The sequence below is a fragment of the Ascaphus truei genome, chromosome 4 (genome assembly GCF_040206685.1).
Source record: "Ascaphus truei isolate aAscTru1 chromosome 4, aAscTru1.hap1, whole genome shotgun sequence".
Lineage (NCBI taxonomy): Eukaryota > Metazoa > Chordata > Amphibia > Anura > Ascaphidae > Ascaphus > Ascaphus truei.
In genome coordinates, this window is record NC_134486.1 from 323,457,851 (window position 1) to 323,475,885 (window position 18,035).

At 41.2% G+C, this 18,035-nt stretch overlaps 1 protein-coding gene across 3 annotated transcripts in view; it reads right to left on the minus strand.

The window, feature by feature from the left end:
* Positions 1 to 18,035, minus strand: part of SENP6 (SUMO specific peptidase 6) — a 96,519-nt gene that overhangs the window by 26,480 nt on the left and 52,004 nt on the right. For all 3 annotated transcript variants that reach the window (XM_075597992.1, XM_075597991.1, XM_075597993.1), the window contains 9 exons: positions 14,263 to 14,498; positions 11,733 to 11,900; positions 8,134 to 8,167; positions 7,498 to 7,683; positions 6,121 to 6,335; positions 5,196 to 5,311; positions 4,284 to 4,400; positions 3,173 to 3,292; positions 2,408 to 2,500 (listed from right to left, as the gene is read on the minus strand). In XM_075597992.1, the coding sequence (XP_075454107.1) occupies positions 2,408 to 2,500; positions 3,173 to 3,292; positions 4,284 to 4,400; positions 5,196 to 5,311; positions 6,121 to 6,335; positions 7,498 to 7,683; positions 8,134 to 8,167; positions 11,733 to 11,900; positions 14,263 to 14,498 (1,285 nt within the window). The remainder of the gene's footprint in view (positions 1 to 2,407; positions 2,501 to 3,172; positions 3,293 to 4,283; positions 4,401 to 5,195; positions 5,312 to 6,120; positions 6,336 to 7,497; positions 7,684 to 8,133; positions 8,168 to 11,732; positions 11,901 to 14,262; positions 14,499 to 18,035) is intronic.

Sequence of the window (18,035 nt, forward strand, 5' to 3'; positions counted from 1 at the left end):
TTGTCCCAATTGCTTCAGAGCCATGTGCATGGAAAGGTCCAAGGAGTTATGAGAAGTCGGACTGCTGGAATACTCAAAGTTCAACAGTCCCGGGTATTGTGATCCTCGAGCAATTTGCAGGGCAAATCCATTCTTCCCCACTTCCCTGTTCATCCAGGGCCAGACTGGAAGCCCTGTCTGCATTTTATTATTTCAAAATCTTTCCCGCAAGGGGATATACAATTAACCAAATTTGAAGAAAGGTGCACAGTACAAACGCACCAAAGAGGGTTGATATCAAATATATATTCTAGACTGTTCTCTCAGGACAAAAATGAAAAAAACACTCCTACAGTATATGACTCAATGGGAAAAAAAATATAGGAGCAAAGATTTCTGTAGACGATTGGGCAGAGATTTGGGAGGAAGCGGCGAGCTCATCTCTCTGCACCATTATCAAAGAAAATATGTATAAAATGATGATGAGATGGTATTTAACACCGGATCGGATTGCACATATTTATAAGGGAGCGAGTGCGTCGTGCTGGAGAAATTGTGGCTGTAGAGGAACATTATTTAATATATTATGGACCTGTCCAAAGGTTTTCTCCCTTCTGGAGGAAAATTATAAGAAAGATCATCAGGGTGGTTGAGGTTTCTATACCAATGGACCCCGTAATATTGATCCTAGGAAAACCAGTGCCCAATGTGTTGTATGCCACAAACAAATCTATCACATCTGTTGACAGAAGCCAGATGAACAATAGCACTTCAATGGAAGCAAATGAATATACCATCATATAAAGTATTTTCAAGAGAAGGTGCGACGTTTTAGAAATGGAAAAATTGATGGCCTTTATGCATAATACTATGGATACATTTGAAAAAAAATCTGGAATCTGTGGTTAAGTTCTTTTCCAGGAGACATAGCGGCACTACAAGACTTAGGCAGTGCTTATAGTGCCTGGCGACAGCGACGCCGTGCCAAACAAAACAAATACATTGAATCCGTCGCATGCGCTTATAGTAAGCGTTACAGCGATGGAGCGACCAAAAATTTTGAAGCCAGTGAAATTTGGTTTTGGGATCCCCCCTCCACTCCCACCGTGGTTGTTTGTTTACATTTTTTCTCCTTTATGACTATAACTATTAAGATTGTTAAAACTATAATAAAGATATTAGCACTGTTTATTGTTTGGATTATGGTGGGGGCTACACCCCCTCCACCCCTATCCTTGTTTCTATACCCACACCCTTCCCCCATGTTATCCAAAAAAAGAAATAAAAATAGTTTGAAACAAAAAACAAACAAAAAAAAAAACCTCCTTAATGGATCATTTTTTAAATAGAGACATGCTATGCTTTTGGAATACTAGGCGGCACCAGCATGGCCCGTTTCCATACCCGCAGCCCTCACTCTACGTAGCATCGCACAGCATGAAGATCCTCTTCAGGTATGCAGGATAGTACCTTGCAGTGGAATACCACAAATGCAGAGGGCATTCATTTTTAGTACAATGGTTAGGACAACAGATAACCCCATGCCTGCTTGTTTCCCGCTGGCCAAACAAACGTATCGAGCAATAGGGGACATCAGGCAAATCTTCTAAGCTGACAATAGGGAAGTCCGAAGGTGGCCTGTACAATGATGTAGCAGAAAAAGAACAACCCATGTCAGGAGGAGAGAACAAACCCTGTGAAGAGGAGAGAAAATACCCCCTTAGACCTGTAGGACAAGAATAATTGCCCTGAGGGAGAGAGCAGGGAGCCTTGTAGAAGCCGATTCGTCGAAAGTTTTTTCCTACCTCCAAGTGGGCAATGTTTAATTTCCCATTTGTTTGTACTGTTTGTACTGGCATAGGTGGGACGAAGAGAGAAAAATAATTAATATTAGTTAAGGAAATATAACCGTCACCTAAGTGGACTCCTCTATGTCTCACTTATTTTTCACTATAGAACCAGATATTCTACATCTTTGCATTATATATGTAAAATCAGCAATTGAAATACAAACGTATTTTAAGCCTTACCCAACATAAAGAGCAAGGTAAAATAACATAACAATTGTAACAATATTGGAATTTTCATGATTTTAGTTCATATTTTACTATGAAATAGAAAGAAAAAAGGATTTTATCATTTGTAATAATAATTTTGTTTTACAGTTTATTAATTAAATGTTAGTCTTCTAGAATAATTTTGGTTTAAAAGAGACTGTCCTCCTTCCAAGAACACTTTATATAGGAATAAACAAGACACGCGCACACAGGTGAATGCACATAGCTTGCATGTGAACAGAATATTATGTAGTGAACGCAGAAAACTAATCTAACTTAGAGCCCTGAGAACCTCTGTCAAAAACTAATGTTACAGGAGCTTATGGAGCAAGCTAAGCAGTGTGTGATTTACATTGTAAGAGTTTACATACGCTTCGTTAAGCGGAACAAAAATGAAGTCTTTCTGAAATATATCAACATGCCGAGTCCATGTTTTGACTCTTCCATGTCTCCTTTGCTGTAACCTGGAGAAGAAAAAAAAACACCACAAGAGACAGCTTCAGTAACTCAATTGTGCAATCAAGACATATGGTACATTTGTCACGTGTGCATAAGCTAATCAGAGGTAACAATAGAACATTAAACTTTAACTTTTGAAAAGTATTGTTCAAATCTGCAGATGAACAAACAAAAGAATAATGAAAAAAAAATCAATGTGCACACCTTTCTATGTATGTATTATTATTATTATTTTTTTTTAAAGTCTTTCCCCTCATGTTTATTTGAACAATGTAATCCAGACGTCACATAATCAATGTTTACTTCTTCTACCATGTATTCATTTGCACTGCTAAAATATTTAATATAGGGGAAAAAAAAAAAAAAAACACATGGAAGGCAAAAACATGGAAATAAACATTGTGGAAAAATAGGTCATACATTTATAATTCTGGATGGTGCATTGTTCTATGTGATAACACAAATAGGATATTGAAAGTATTTAACCAAAAATGGAGTTAGAAGAAACATGGTGTTGATGGGAGTACTATATTTACTTAACAGTTATCCTATCATTTTATGTGCTCATTTGATTTGCACCTTGGCAGACTTAGGCCCATATTTCCTAAGCAAGTCAATGGCCTGAAAGTTGTCTTATGGCAAAAGAGCGCTTTGTAAATGTTGGCCGCATTGCTTACGTTAGGTTTGCAGTATCTTGGAGGTTTCTTCGTTCTCTTTGATTAAGACGTTTGTAGAAAAAAGAACTGAAAATATGGATTCTGTCTGCATCTTTTCTTAGTTTTTCAAGCACCAAATACCTGGTTTAAAAAAAAAAAAAAAAAAAAAGTGTAGTTATTTTTAATCTACCGTAAGTAAGCCTCTTCCAAAATGTTCAAGAAAAATTATCAAATATTTTGTACAACCTCACAAGAAAAGCGCCCTGAGAAAAAAGGTAGAAAATCTAAATACTCATAATATACAGCCCACTACTGTATATTTTCACACTCTAGATACCGTGGATTTAGTTTATAGATGGCTAAACTACTGTTTTTCATAATTGACATATCAATATGGCCATTGGTTGTCCAAAAATTTGGTCTTGCTAAGGTCTCAGAGAAGACTTCGAGAACCACTACATTAGGGCATTCAAACTCGGTTCAAAGACGTATGTTGAATATTTCACAGCGTTTAATGTTACTGAGGTTGAGTGGTTGCAATGGTTAAGAACAACTATATCCCCAGAACGTCATTTTATACTTCTTTATTGGACCAACGTAAAAATTATATATGGATGTTCTGAACAGATGTGACTGTTAAAGCATATGTTGGTGGGAGCCTCATTTTGAGTTTATATGCATGTTTGCCGTACTACTTTACAGCCAAGTGTGAAGAAGGCACAGATGCGGTGTAGCTTGGCTCATCAATAAAATGTTGATGTTTATGAAGATCAAACCCACTTACTAAAATTGTAGCTCGTCCAAATATTTAATGTCGAGGTGTCAGCAGAGTTTGCAAGAGATTCATGCTCTAAAGTTTAATTATCTGAAGATAGTACGACACCAAACACTTATTTAAAAAGCAGAGATACAGATGTCTAACGTTCCTTAATTAGCATGGATATTATTGCATATGGTATTCATTGAAGAATAACACTTTCTTATGCTGCAATCATGTTGATGAAGACTTTAAAAATAATAAAAGAAAGGTGTTTTATAAAGCTTATATTAAAGAACATTCTAAGACAGCATTATAAAACAAATGGGTAAAATTAACTCATGATCACAAAAAACACAGGCAAAATAAACTTACTTTAAGTAGAAATCAATGATCACATCATTTAAAAACTCTCCTTCATTTAGACAATGGAGATCTTCATTGGTCACCGAAATCCCACCTTTGGCTGGTGGAGGTGGATATACAATCAATCTTAAAGAAAAAAAAATGTCCGTTTAAAATAAAAACAAACATTCCATAGTATATCCCAAACATTTTCTCCAGCAAAAAAAACCTAGCTGAAAGTATAAATCTTTACACTTAGTGTCAACCTTTCACTTACGTCTGTGCCATTTTCTTTTCTATGCATCTAAATGGCTAGAATAACTACTACCATCAAGGTAAACACTATTAAATGGTGTCTATCAAGAGTGCAGTCACTTTGATAGAGAGTGTGTGACATTGTTCATCCAGATAACACATATCTCATTATAAAACAAAATAACACAAAGCTTCACAGATGATTCAATAGCAGTCTTGGTACAGAATATAAAACATAGCCTGCTACATGAAAAATGAAGTCTGCTGCATCTGTATTCACTTAAACGACATGAGACCATAAAAAAAACAAAAAAACAAAAAAAAAAAAAATCTATTCCAGTGGAGAGATTGTGATGCATACGTTACATCATACAGAAAATGATTTGCTAAACTTTAGTCTTGGACACTGGAAAAGAAAGACCAGTGGATAGCCACATTAGACTGTAAGTTCCTCGGGCAGGGACTCCTCTTCCTTAATGTTACTTTTATGTCTGAAGCACTTATTCCCATGATCTGTTATTTATATTATCTGTTATTTATTTGATTACCACATGTATTACTACTGTGAAGCGCTATGTAGATTAATGGCGCTATATAAATAAAGACATACAATACAATAGTTCAGAAGCTATCTGTTGCAGGGAAAAAATAAATAAAAACTATTGCCAAAGCTTAGAGAAAACGTACTTCTCAATTGGGCCTACAAAGACCGTGTGCGTGTCTCCGGCTTCATCATCTTCATCATCGAAGAACTGCAATTGAGCCGCTACATTCCGCAATTTCATCTGAGAATCTGAAATCGCCTAGAACAGAAATGAAACACGCAAAATGTTACTTTGCAATGGAACGTGTAAAGTAATCCTAATACTTCTGATATCCGGCTACATTTTATTTGCAGGTGAAGACAGTTCTCCTTTAGCATGTAAATACTTTATTGTCCATCTGTGACCAGCTCTTTAAGAAGAAGTCATAGGAAAATGGCTGTGTACTGAAACACTGCACCAACAAAACAACGCTGATCTTATTGATTATCGAACTTAATATTTAGGTTTACACTTTTAATACTACAAAGCCTGAAACACGAGATATAAAAGGATGTACAAGGCAGGTGAACAAGCTAAACTGTATTTGCTACATGAATAAGGGTTTGTCACTTTTTTCATTACATCCCCTGAACCTTTTTTATCTGCCATATTTGCTTGTAATTTGTCCCAGGGCAGTTCTGCCAGAGTGTGTGTTAATGTAGTGATGGACTAACAGAAAAATAAAGCAATCAGCTGTTAGGAACAATACTTCAAGACCAGTTAAATCCATTAGTAATATCCGCCATGTGCATAATAAAATGTTCTTTAAATCGCTTTCATTAACTTATCGAAAGTATTGCCATAATTGTACACACTGCCACAATATTATTTTAAAGATAGGAGGAAGCTCGCGCTCCATATTCTAGGTAAAATCAGATCTAGTTATCTCGTGAATTAACAGAAAGGTTTAAAAAAAAAGGTCAACAATAACCTAGGATAAGATTGTTGAAATGACACATTATTCAAAACAACCACGACATGTGCGAAAGCAAATACTAATGTTAAACACAAATGTCATTTTTAGTTACGTTTTCCTTCTGTGCAGAGCCCCGCAACGGAATGTCTTCGCTGAGTTTAGTGAAGGCGACGAGCCTGCTGTTTGCTTCCTCAAATGGAATTTTCAAGAAGAAGTTTGCGGTGGAATTTGTGTTACTTATGTCGTGCAGAATCTTTTCAAACACAGAGTTTGCATGTACAGTCAGGGCACTTTCAAAGATTAAAATGATGAACTGTTCTTCCACATCTACAACAGAGAAGAAACACGCAAAAACATTTTATATACATATTGGCAGATATTTGCTACATAAAAGGAAGGCTTTTTGGGAACGTGGAAAGAAACAAGGTTTATTGTTTAGCCTGCAATGCTGCCTTTTCATCCTACCAAAGAATCTCTAGGACATAACACCTGAGTCGCCCCAAAAGGCGTAAGCCTTTGGCGGCTGCCGAAGCGAAGCAAAAGGGCGTCACCATTTGCTGCTGTTTGGTAATGTTGCAGCTGTTTTATTGCACCTCTCATCTCCTGCACCCAATATTTCAACCTACCCTGCCCATAGATTGTAAGTTATTTGAGTCAGGGCCTCTTCTAACACATTGCAGGCCTATCCTACCTCTTCTAACACAATTTTAATCCTGTCTGTAAATGTTACTTATGCCCATAATCATTTCTCGGTCTATGAAATGTCTGTAAATTGAATGAATAACCTTTGTTCATTTAATGCAACCATTTATTATTATTATAACTCTGGCTTTTCCTGTCTGTCTCCTGTGTAACAAAATAATGGTATTTAATTGTAGTTGTTCTCAAACTGACTGTAAAGTATTGCGATGCCTGTATTTACTTAAGAAATAAATGATGATGATGTTTAGGGAGAAGCTGTTTGGTCAAATATCGTGTTAGCCAAATCAGTCATTTAAAAAAACAAATAAACAGGAATAGAACAGAAATCTTACAATGCTTTCAAAGCTGTTTTCGTGATACAAATATTTTCCTATTTAGCACTGATAATATAAGCACTGCTGTACATAGACATTGTTAGGCACTTTCCTGAAGAGCTGACAACCTAATTTCAGTTCCAGAAGCACAGGGAGATACATAAACTTGCCCAGGGTCACATGAAGAGCTGCCACAGGGATTTGAAATCTGGTCCACCCAGTTCAGAGACTGTTCTTACCACTAAGCTACTCATTGGTTTTAGCCATTGTTCCGTGATTTATGCCAGATTAGGACGCAGAGAAACACAAAGCAACCATACCAGATGTCACGTCTGATTTTCTGGAACATATTGGGACCTGTTGATGTACATTTTGTAGAGCTGGATACAGGGTCCTATTTATTCAAATTCTACAATCGTCACCGCCCAACAGTAGATTAACAGAACAACTTTTCTTTTATTACACTGACTTACTTATAGCACTGCAGTCATACCAGCCGTTGCCATTTTCCCTGCTCATGCGGAGCTGGGTGCGCAGGCTGTGACAAGCAGCAGGAACAGTTTGGAGAAACACTACTGGGAGCTTCCGAGCACTGCACCACTCGCACTTCGTGAGCTCGGACGTCTTTAAATGTATTTCTTGAAAACCTCCTCCTACCTCTCGAGTACGACATGTAAAGGGAAAACACATTATTTTCTAATACCTGTGCATAAATAAAAAATACACACACACACAAATATTAAAAACCATAATTCGACAAACAAAAACAAAGAAAGATGACCTCCGTCTACAAACGAACATGAGTCAGTGCACAGTAATAAAGCTGTAGATTAATAACCAACCCAAGCAAAACCAATTCATCTTTATATATGTGATTGCAGCTGCTTGTGAGACCAGCATGTATGTCCCATGGCAACAGATTCCGTGTTTGTGCTTAGGGCAGGGTTTATAAAGCAGTGGGTGTGAAGTCAGGCGGAAAGGATGCATATTACGTAACTATTCTTAATAGGGCCTCTATCCTCTAAACAGCAGACTATTTGATTTATAGAAATAGCAGGTTTATGGGGCCGCTTCTGAGTAAGAAATATGAGGTTAAATAAATGCCTTACCTTCCAGCCGTATTTTTATGAAGTCAAGACGAAACTGCAAAAGATAAATATAAAAGTAAATATGAAAGTAATGCAATTAAACTTGCAACAGCTACAAAGCCAAATTAACGTGTGAGAATGTTGAGAAAATTGGACATTAAGGGGGTCTAACGTAAACAGCACTCAAATCTCAGCAGCCATTTTGACAGACTATTCTTGTCAGCCATTTTGTCTTGTTTGCTATAAGTTTTGTATGTCATTCAGTTTGTTATAAGATGTGTCTGTCTGTCTTCCATGTTGTAATGTGCTGATTTCTGGGAAGCTTGTCTGTGTGAACGTGAGAAGCAGAGAAGTTGTTGGGCTCTCAGTGGATTCTTTGTATCTTTTACCAGCTGCAAATGATGAGGTGATGGGGTAAGGAGTCTGTGGGAGTGATGGGAGGCAGAGAAAGGTTCAGACAAGAATGAGAAACCTTGGTATAATTAGCTAGAGTCTGAGATAAACACAGTTTCTCACATTGTAACTCTGAAACCCAGTATCAATAATTATGTAGAGGAAAGGTTACTGAAGCTGATGTAATAATTTTTGCTGATTTACATATATTCATTTTGTTTCTTTATTATACAATTCCGTTATTTTTATGATGCACAAGCCACCTCAAAGGGACGTATGTTTTAGTTTTTAGGGTATAAATGTATCTTATACCATATTACCTGCTTTCACAGTGCATGGATATTATAAGGAACATTTACGAAAATGCCACAACCACCATTAAATTACATGAAGATACAAGCAAGATAAGGATCAGCAAGAAAGTGCAGCAGAGAGACACCATGTCACCCAAGCATTTCACTGCAACACTTGAAGAATAGTTCAAGTGAAGAAAAGGAAATAAAAAAATCAATGGTGAATCCTTGTCACCTACTATTTGCAGATTACAGTGTTATTTTTGCCACAAATCCAGGAGATTTCCAGCAACAAATGAGAATTTGCTGAAGAAAGAATGTGGGCCTCCATATGAATCTCAGCAAGGTCAAAAAGGTGTCAACTCTACAAATTTCAAAATAAATGGAATAAAACTAGAACTTGAAGACTATGTCTACCATGGGCAGCACGTCTCAATAGATAGGAACCTTTCAAATGAAATCAATAGGGGTGAATGAAAATGGGATGAAGCGCATTTGGAAGAAACAAAACAAACTTTCAAAGGAACCTTCTACCCGGCCTCAACAGTAAAGTGTTTGACCTGTGTATCCTACCTGTGCTCACATATATATGTGTGAAATTTGGACCCTTAATGCAGGGAGAATTCAGAAGCTTCAGACAACTCATAGAAGTATGGAGAGATATATTCTGGACATTACCCAAAGAGACAGGAAAAATAATGAAGGGGGTTCAATCCAAACAAAATGCTGAATCGTGCCTTTTCTTAAAAGTAAAAAAAATAAAATATCATTTAAAAAAACTGCTTTCAAACATACATGTATTTATGTTCCTTGTGTTTTGTCATTTCCAATTGACGGTCAAAAAGAGTCGGTTGCAATGGACCACAGAGAATTTCATCCTCGTCATTTTAAAATGACAATTGCAATTTTCAACTTACTTTGGCCTATACAATTTAGTGTACTGACTTAATATGTTAAAAAGCACATGAACTACATTTGTGAAACTCAGACATCGACATTGTAGTGAAAGTTCTAGAGCTGGCTCCCAGCTCCTTGTCACCATGAGCAGTTAATCTTTTTTCAAATGAGATACACAAAGACACTTAGGTTGTAAAGACTATACTCGTTGCTGTGTATGATTGTACATTATGTATGCATGCTTGCAGACTTATGGCTACACCCGCAGGATATTCAGATTTAGTGAACATGAGGTCTTAACCCAGACACACTTTTGCTGTATTCGAAAAAACATAAGCCCGATCTCAACCACATTTACTCAACATTATTCAACACTTTGTGGGATACATGAGGTAACATTTTTGACATTGTCAACGCTTTTTTTTTTTTTTTTTTTTTACAAAACAGTGCTCGTGTTATCTGACAAATCTGCTATCGCTCCATTTTGGCATTTTTGTGGGCAGAATGTAACCCGGAGGGGGTGCTCTGGGTACTCCCAACCTCCTTAGATATATAACTTTTTATGCAATGGTAAAATAAAAGATGGCTGCTAGGGTCTGCCACTAGGAAGCTTAAATATCATGCTTGCCCACTCAATCTCCTCCATCTTTGCTCAATTGTACTATTGTTTCTGTTAAAGACCTTTTCTAACCGTTCATCCGGTGGTGCCCTCGATCTGACCAGCCTCTTCCAATTTCGAAGGCACCTCTGAACGAAGGGGCGAATTGGAGGCTAAATGTGGCCTGGGCATTTTACATACCTACCGGCCCTCCTCCCACGACATCACTGCGTTATGATGTCACTTGGCGTGTAACATGAAGACACATCGTTATGGAAACAAGTTGCCATGAGACGTCGCATGCTTCCCCCCCAAAAAAATTAGCTTTCCCAATTTATTTTTTCTATGTATAAAAATTGCAATGTTATACCTAATAGAGTTTTTTCAAATCCCACTGTCAGCTCCTTGCAACAGATTGTGTACTAACTAAATGTACAGTGCTATATAAATGTTGTTATAAATAAACTCTCCCTCCCAGGACAGACACACACCTCCTGTCTCTTCTGCTTGGCCCTACTCCCAGGCTCCTGATGGGCAATGTAGCCAATCAGGATGGAGGAAACTGCCAAGCCCTCTAGCAACGGCCCTGTTCTCTCCCTGCTGGGGAAATCCCACGGCCAAAGTTACACTGCACTAGGCAAACAAGGTGAAAATATGCCGCCGCCGCCTAGTTGGCCTAATTTATAAACCGGCCCTGTTTACACAGTATTATATAGTTGAATATTGGGCCTAAATCCCAAACAACATTAGTTATAATATATGTTGGGGCATTAAAATGGCTATCTATACTGTAACTAAATGCTAGGTTCCATCCTATAATAAAATTAAGAGCGATTATATAGTCACCAACTTGTAAAAGGAGGAATAACATATACTGTATATTCAAGCATCAACCGGTTATAAATCACTTGTTTCTGAGAAGCACCAAAACTTGGAGCCTCATGGCTTATACCATTAGCGATCCCATCCAGCAACCCATTCCCCCGTACGTGACCTCTTAATCTTAGATTTTTTTTAAATTAATATAATGTCTTGTCTTTGTGTACACACTACAGTGATAACATTTAAAATGCAACAGAAGTTTTATTTAGTTGATGTGCTCCCAGAGTGAACTATTTTGGGGTGAAGTCTATTTTACCCTTTATCTCCTTTCCCAGTGCTCCACTCAACCGACCTACTTTTTTTTTTGTAGTTTAGCATTTTGTGAATTAAAATTAAGCTGCGGATTAGGTCAATAAACCCGGTAGCGGTATTTAATAATAGAATGTTGACATTTAGAAGCCAACGTGTTAGTTACTTTCCATCTTTTTAGGTTTACTTGTATGAATGTATAATGTAAGCACATTTAATACACACAAAACAAAAACATTTTAATACTATACTTCTGATTATACAAAATGCATTAATAATAATAAAAAAAAATACAAGTTTGCACTCACCACTACGGGTTCTACCACCATTCTGCAGAGGGTTCCTATTCGTATATTCCGGCAGTTTAGGATGAAACTTTCACAAGTACGCTCCGTCTCGCATTGAGTCTCTGATGATGCAACTTTGCGACGTTTAACAGGAGTATTGGGGACAGCATCAGTGACAGATTTGCCAAACTGTTAATGATAATTGAGGAATTAGCATTGATCTACAGACTGAAATTAACCTTCTGCAGTGTGAATATGTACTGCATATGTATATATAGACAGACACACACAGTTCTTGTTTAATGTTTGGGATAATATTCCTCCTTCTGATAATGAATCCATAGCACTGAGGCTGTCGTACAGTTTTTATCACACTAAACCACAATTTTCTGAAGAAAAATACAAAGTCGCAAGCCTGGCATGCTGCTATGTTTAGAGATACTCGGCACCGATCCACTTTAGCCCATATTATTAACCAGTAGGAAATGACCACCACAGAAGAATCTTTTCTTTGGCAGGTGGAATAGGTTATACTGTTTGATAGTAGGGAAGACAATAGGACATACAGCAGTAGCAAAAAAGCACACAGAACATTGCTGGGCAAAATATAAAGCATAGTGAATATTATCACTGGTATGTCAAAATCCCTACCATCCGTCCTACATGGTACAGACATTAGCAGTAAAATGTATAGAAAAAAGGTATTTGGGGTAGCACAATACATAGCATCAGTAAACAGTACTCTTTGTACATTTGCTGTAGCATTTCCATAGCAAGAGAGGCAATATTAACATTTGGTGCAAGCCGTCCTGTTGACAGACGTGCTCAGCACAAGTGGATAGAAGTGGTTGTGCACTGACTATAAACTCTAATCTGATAAAGACTAAGCACTCAACAGATGTTTTTATTATTTTTAAAATAAGGTTGTGATGCAAGCAGTAACCAGAACACGCATACTTCAAGTACGGGCAGCACATGTGGTATGTGAAACAGATGTCATTTATTTTATGTGTAAAGCATCTTGATCATTTTGGATAGAGAGAACTAGCAGGGATCAAACACTGATCAGCATGATATGCACTAAAATTCTGTGTTTTATATAGTGTGCCTGTACTTTGAAAATGTGCGATGACTGAAGGAATATGTTGCATTTATAGCCCTAGAAGTTGAAATAACAACAACAACAGTAGGAGTACCCATTTATAACGGATCACAGCAGATTATTCAAAACACCAGATATACTTAAGCAGGGTTGGTTTTGGGATAGGTTGCCCAATACCTTTACTAAAGCTACTTGAAAGTAGAAAGGAATTATCAGTGTTAATTACGTACTTTGTCCTACAGTACTAAACCGTAAACATTGCAACCGTATACACCCACGTGGAGAACTGAATACATTATGAGGCAGCGCAGATTCAAGTAAATAGATGGATGCTAAATCAGAACTTTAAAACTGCCCATTTATTTTGTGCCTTTAAATAGACTCCAGGTAACCAAGTTACACAGTAGCAGTAAATGCCCTTCCCTGCTTGGTAAGACTACAAGTGTTTCTGAAAAAACAACAAAATGAGACAGAGCCACACAGAGCCACACAGAGCCACACAGAGCCACACAGAGCCACACAGAGCCACACAGAGCCACACAGAGCCACACAGAGCCACACAGAGCCACACAGAGCCACACAGAGCCACACAGAGCCACACAGAGCCACACAGAGCCACACAGAGCCACACAGAGCCACACACACACACACACACACACACACACAGAGCCCCCCACACACACAGAGCCACACACACACACACACACAGAGCCACACACACACCCACAGAGCCACACAGACACAGACACACACAGCCCCCCCCCACACACACAGAGCCCCCCCCCCCCACACACACACATAGAGCCCCTCCCCCACACACACAGAGCCCCCCCACACACACAGAGCCACACAGAGCCCGCCCTCCCCCCCCCACACACACACACACACAGCCCCCCACACACAGAGCCACACACCGCTCCCCCACAAACAGAGCCACACACACAGCCACACCACACACACACACAGAGCCCCCCCCCACACACACAGAGCCCCCCCCCCACACACACAGAGCCACACCACACACACACAGAGCCACACCACACACACACAGAGCCACACCACACACACACAGAGCCACACCACACACACACACACACACACACACACACACACACACAGCCACACACACAGCCCCCCCCACACACACAGAGCCCCCCCACACACACAGAGCCCCCCTACACACAGAGCCCCCCCCACACACATAGAGCCCCCCCCACACACATAGAGCCCGCCACATAAACAGCGCCGTCACACACACACAGCGCCGTCACACACACACAGCGCCGTCACAAACACACAGCGCCGTCACAAACACACAGCGCCGTCACACACACACACACACAGAGCCGTCACACACACAGACCTTTTTGAACAATGGGCTTAATATGTTTTTTTTAGATAAAATGTAGAAGTCACAAAACAAACACAATGCAAGAACATAAAGCTTACCTCATCTTTCATTCTTGCTTTCCTGGGTATTGCGATCGTGACATCGCCATCGGGTATGCTATTACACAATTTATGCTCCACATGGAAAGTATTTTCCTTTAGTGCTGCCTCTACCTTCCCTGACGAGGGAGCAGGAGAGGAGCACGCAGAATCAGCCGGCCGGGGGGAGATACTCTCTATTCTGTTTGCACTTCCAGTACTAGCATTGTCTTCCTCATCATCACTAGACAGAACAACTAGAATTCAAGTAGAGTTAGTGCATGTGTGTTAAATAATGTAGTATGACTAAAAAAAACAAAAAAAACAACACATATAGACCTAACATTGCGTATCATACAGTGGTAGCGCGGCACAACAATTGCTAAAGGTTTCTTGCCCGGGTGCTCGTTTATATAAAGAATTATAAAGCAACAACAGATTACCTCAACTCATGTGTCTTCTAGAGAAAGAGGTGATGCTGTGAAACTGCACAGCACAAAGCTGGGAGGCATTTGAAAACATACTTCATTGATTGAACAGTTTCTCAGCAGAGGTGCTAGAGCAGATGTAGCCAACTCAGTCATCAAGAGTTACCAGGTTGTCAGAAGATTCCTGCTTCAGCACAGGTGGCTCAGTTGAAGACTGAGCTACTGATTGAGACACCTGTGCTGAAGCAGGAATGTCCTGAAAACCTGACCTGTTGGTAGCTCGAGGACTGGAGTTGGCTGCCCCTGTGCTAGAGGCTAATAAACTAAATAAGAACAGAAACTGCAGGGGCCATATGCACAAGACAAATACAAAAACCCAGGGGATTTCCTTTGGCAGTTAGATTTGACCTTAAAGCAACCAGCCCCACTCTCCTTCATTGAGCGTATATTAATTTTTTTAACGAACTAGGTACGATGAAGCAAAAACTGGGGATTCTCCTTTTTTAAATCCTCAGTGGGGGGAAAGCGGGGGGAGTAGGGTCGCCAGGTGTCCAGTTTTGAACCGGACACACCAGTATTTAGCCCCTCTGTCGGTAAAAGATTAGAGGTAATACACACGTGTCCGCTACGCTTCCCCGCTGAATGGGCAGCGCGAGTCTCCTGCAGGCAGCAGCGTCTTGTATTCAGGGCAACGGGCCACATCATCTCCCCCCCCCCACCCACAAGCCAAGGAGCAGACTGACCAATGGGAGGGCTCGACATCATTAAGGAGTGTGCACAGCTCCCCCGTATGCATGCTGGGAAATATAGTTTCCTTCCTGCTTTAGGCCTGGGACCCGCTGCGCCCGGCGGCGCGAGCGGCCTCACGAGCGTTCCCCACCAGCAGGGGAATCCTCCCGAGCCGGTCCCAGTCCCCCCTCACTGCACAGCTCACTACACGCTGTGACGCGTCAGCCGCTAGGGGATTCAAGAGAATTGTAATCCCAAGCGTCGACGCGTCACGTGGTGTGGCTGTGAGCCAATGAGGAGGGGAGGTTTCGGGGAGCGGGGAGGAGAGTGTGGAGGGAAAGCAGCGTGAGTGCCTGTGTGTGTGTGCATGAGTGTTTGTCTGTGTGTCTGTGTGTGCCTGAGTGTGTGTGTGCCTGAGTGCCTATGTGTGTGTGTGCCTGAGTGCCTATGTGTGTGTGTGTGCATGAGTGTCAGCGTATGAGTAGGGCAGCCCGCAGCAGCTCCCTCCTGCAGCCCAAGCCCGTGGAGGGGGGGGGGAGGGGGTAGCGGGTCCCTCCGCTTAAACCACGCCCCCTCAGCTTAATCCCCCCATCTTAAACCACGCCCCCTCCGCTTAAACCACACCCCTCCCTCCCACTCCAGCCCCGGCTCCCGCTCCCTACAGACCGCATATCGCGGTCTGTGTCTGTCAGCGCCCCGCCTGTCTGCAGTGCGGGCGCGCTGACTGAGGGAGCGGGGCCTTAGCCTTACATGTTGGAGAGGAGAGAAGAGCTCCACTGTGTCCCAGTCTGCCAGGATTTCCACAGGTAAGATACCAGGAGAGGAGGGAGAAGTACGAAGATAAGATGAAGGGGGGTGGGGGGTGGTTGTGGTGGTGAGGAGAAAGGAAGGGGTGGTGGTGAGGAAAGAGGAGGATGAGCGGGATGGTGGTAAGGAAGAAGAAGGGTGGTGGTGGTGAGGAAGGAGGAGAGGGTGGTGGTGAGGAAGGAGGAGGATGAGGGGGGGTGAGAGGCGGATGAGGATGAGGGGGGGGGTGAGAGGAGGATGAGTGGGTGTGAGAGGAGGATGAGGATGAGGGGGGGGGTGAGAGGATGTGGGGTTGAGAGATTGAGGAGGGGTTGCAACAATCTTGGAAGTAGTGGGAAAGAAGCATTAAGTTCAGTATAGCTCGCCATGTATGATTGCAGGTATGTTATTTATAAATTATCTGACCGTTATGTCATTTTTTTTCTCCAAACTTTCACTCCACGTATGCACCAATTTGGATTATGTCATATTCTATTTCGTAAAAAATGCTGGGAGGGCGCTCAGTCCCCAAACCCCTCCAATAACTTTTTATGAAATAGAATATGAAATAGTGCAAATTGGTGCATACGTGGCTAGAAATTTAGAAAAAATTACGTAATGGTCTGAGAATGTACAAATAACATACCTCCCCACCGACTTTGAGCGCGCTGCATTTTTCACCATTGTGTCCAGTATTTTTGGACAAGCCACCTGGCAACCCTAGGGGGGGAGAGATTTCTGTTATAAAATGAAATTCAGACTATCATCTGATTTAAAAATAAATACCTTGATTCTCATGGATTTATGATAATGGAGTTGCAAAGGCACTGCAGAAATGTAAGTAAATGGCCTAACCAAGCCAGATAAGTTCTGTCAACTGATTTACCTTCAACCATAAAGAAAGGCAGTAACTGACAGGGGAAGAACTTTGCCCCATTTGAATTGAGCGGGTCTATTCTCCAGCATGGGGAAAAAACTTTCACAAAACAATGGAAGGCAAAAAGAAAACGCAACTGTGACCTACATTGTGATAGTTTCAAGTAATATTTCTTAATAAGCTGCTCTATTTGTGGGGAAGGCAGGGAGAGGTATTTTTTTTTATATGCTGCCTGGACCCTAGGAGCTGATCCATGGCACCATAACCTCCGAAGTTCCCCCCAGCTCCAGAGATAAAATGTTTTTCCCCTCACCAGGTAAGAATACTTGCCCCGTTTACACAGGGCTGCTGACAGGGGGACACAACTGAAACTCCTGTCCCGGGTCCGGTGAGTTAAGGGGCTTGGTCACCCTGCCACGGTGGCCTCATGGATGGTGTTGCCAGAGGGGGCCTGCTGGAAACTGTCCTATGAGGTACCAGTCAAGGTAGCATGGCGTAAGCCGGTGGAAGGGAGGCTCTCCTAACAGACATCTCCATGATTATCTGCCAGCAGGCAGCTCTGCAGGTCCTCTCAAATCCTCTAGGGCAGGGGTCTCCAAACTCAGTCCTCAAGGGCTGCCAAACAGGCCAGCTTTTCAGGATATCCTTGCTTCAGCACAGTTGGCTCAATCAGTGGCTCAATTGAAGACTAGGGAAAAGGGATATCCATAAAACCTGGCCCGTTGGTGGCCCTTGAGGACTGAGTTTTGGACCCCTGCTCTAGGGTAGCAGGCACACTCGGCTCCTCTCTATCTCCCTGTTTCCACCCGAAGCCCATAACTACCCCCCCACCCAGGCCCTTATCTCCTACCCTCCCAGTCCCATATCTCATTCTCCCCTCCCTCAGAGGCCAACAGTACACCGTGGGGTGGGAGGAGATTAACAGAGGAGAAGGGGGGTTGGGGAAATCAATTGCACAATTAATTTGTCCTGGG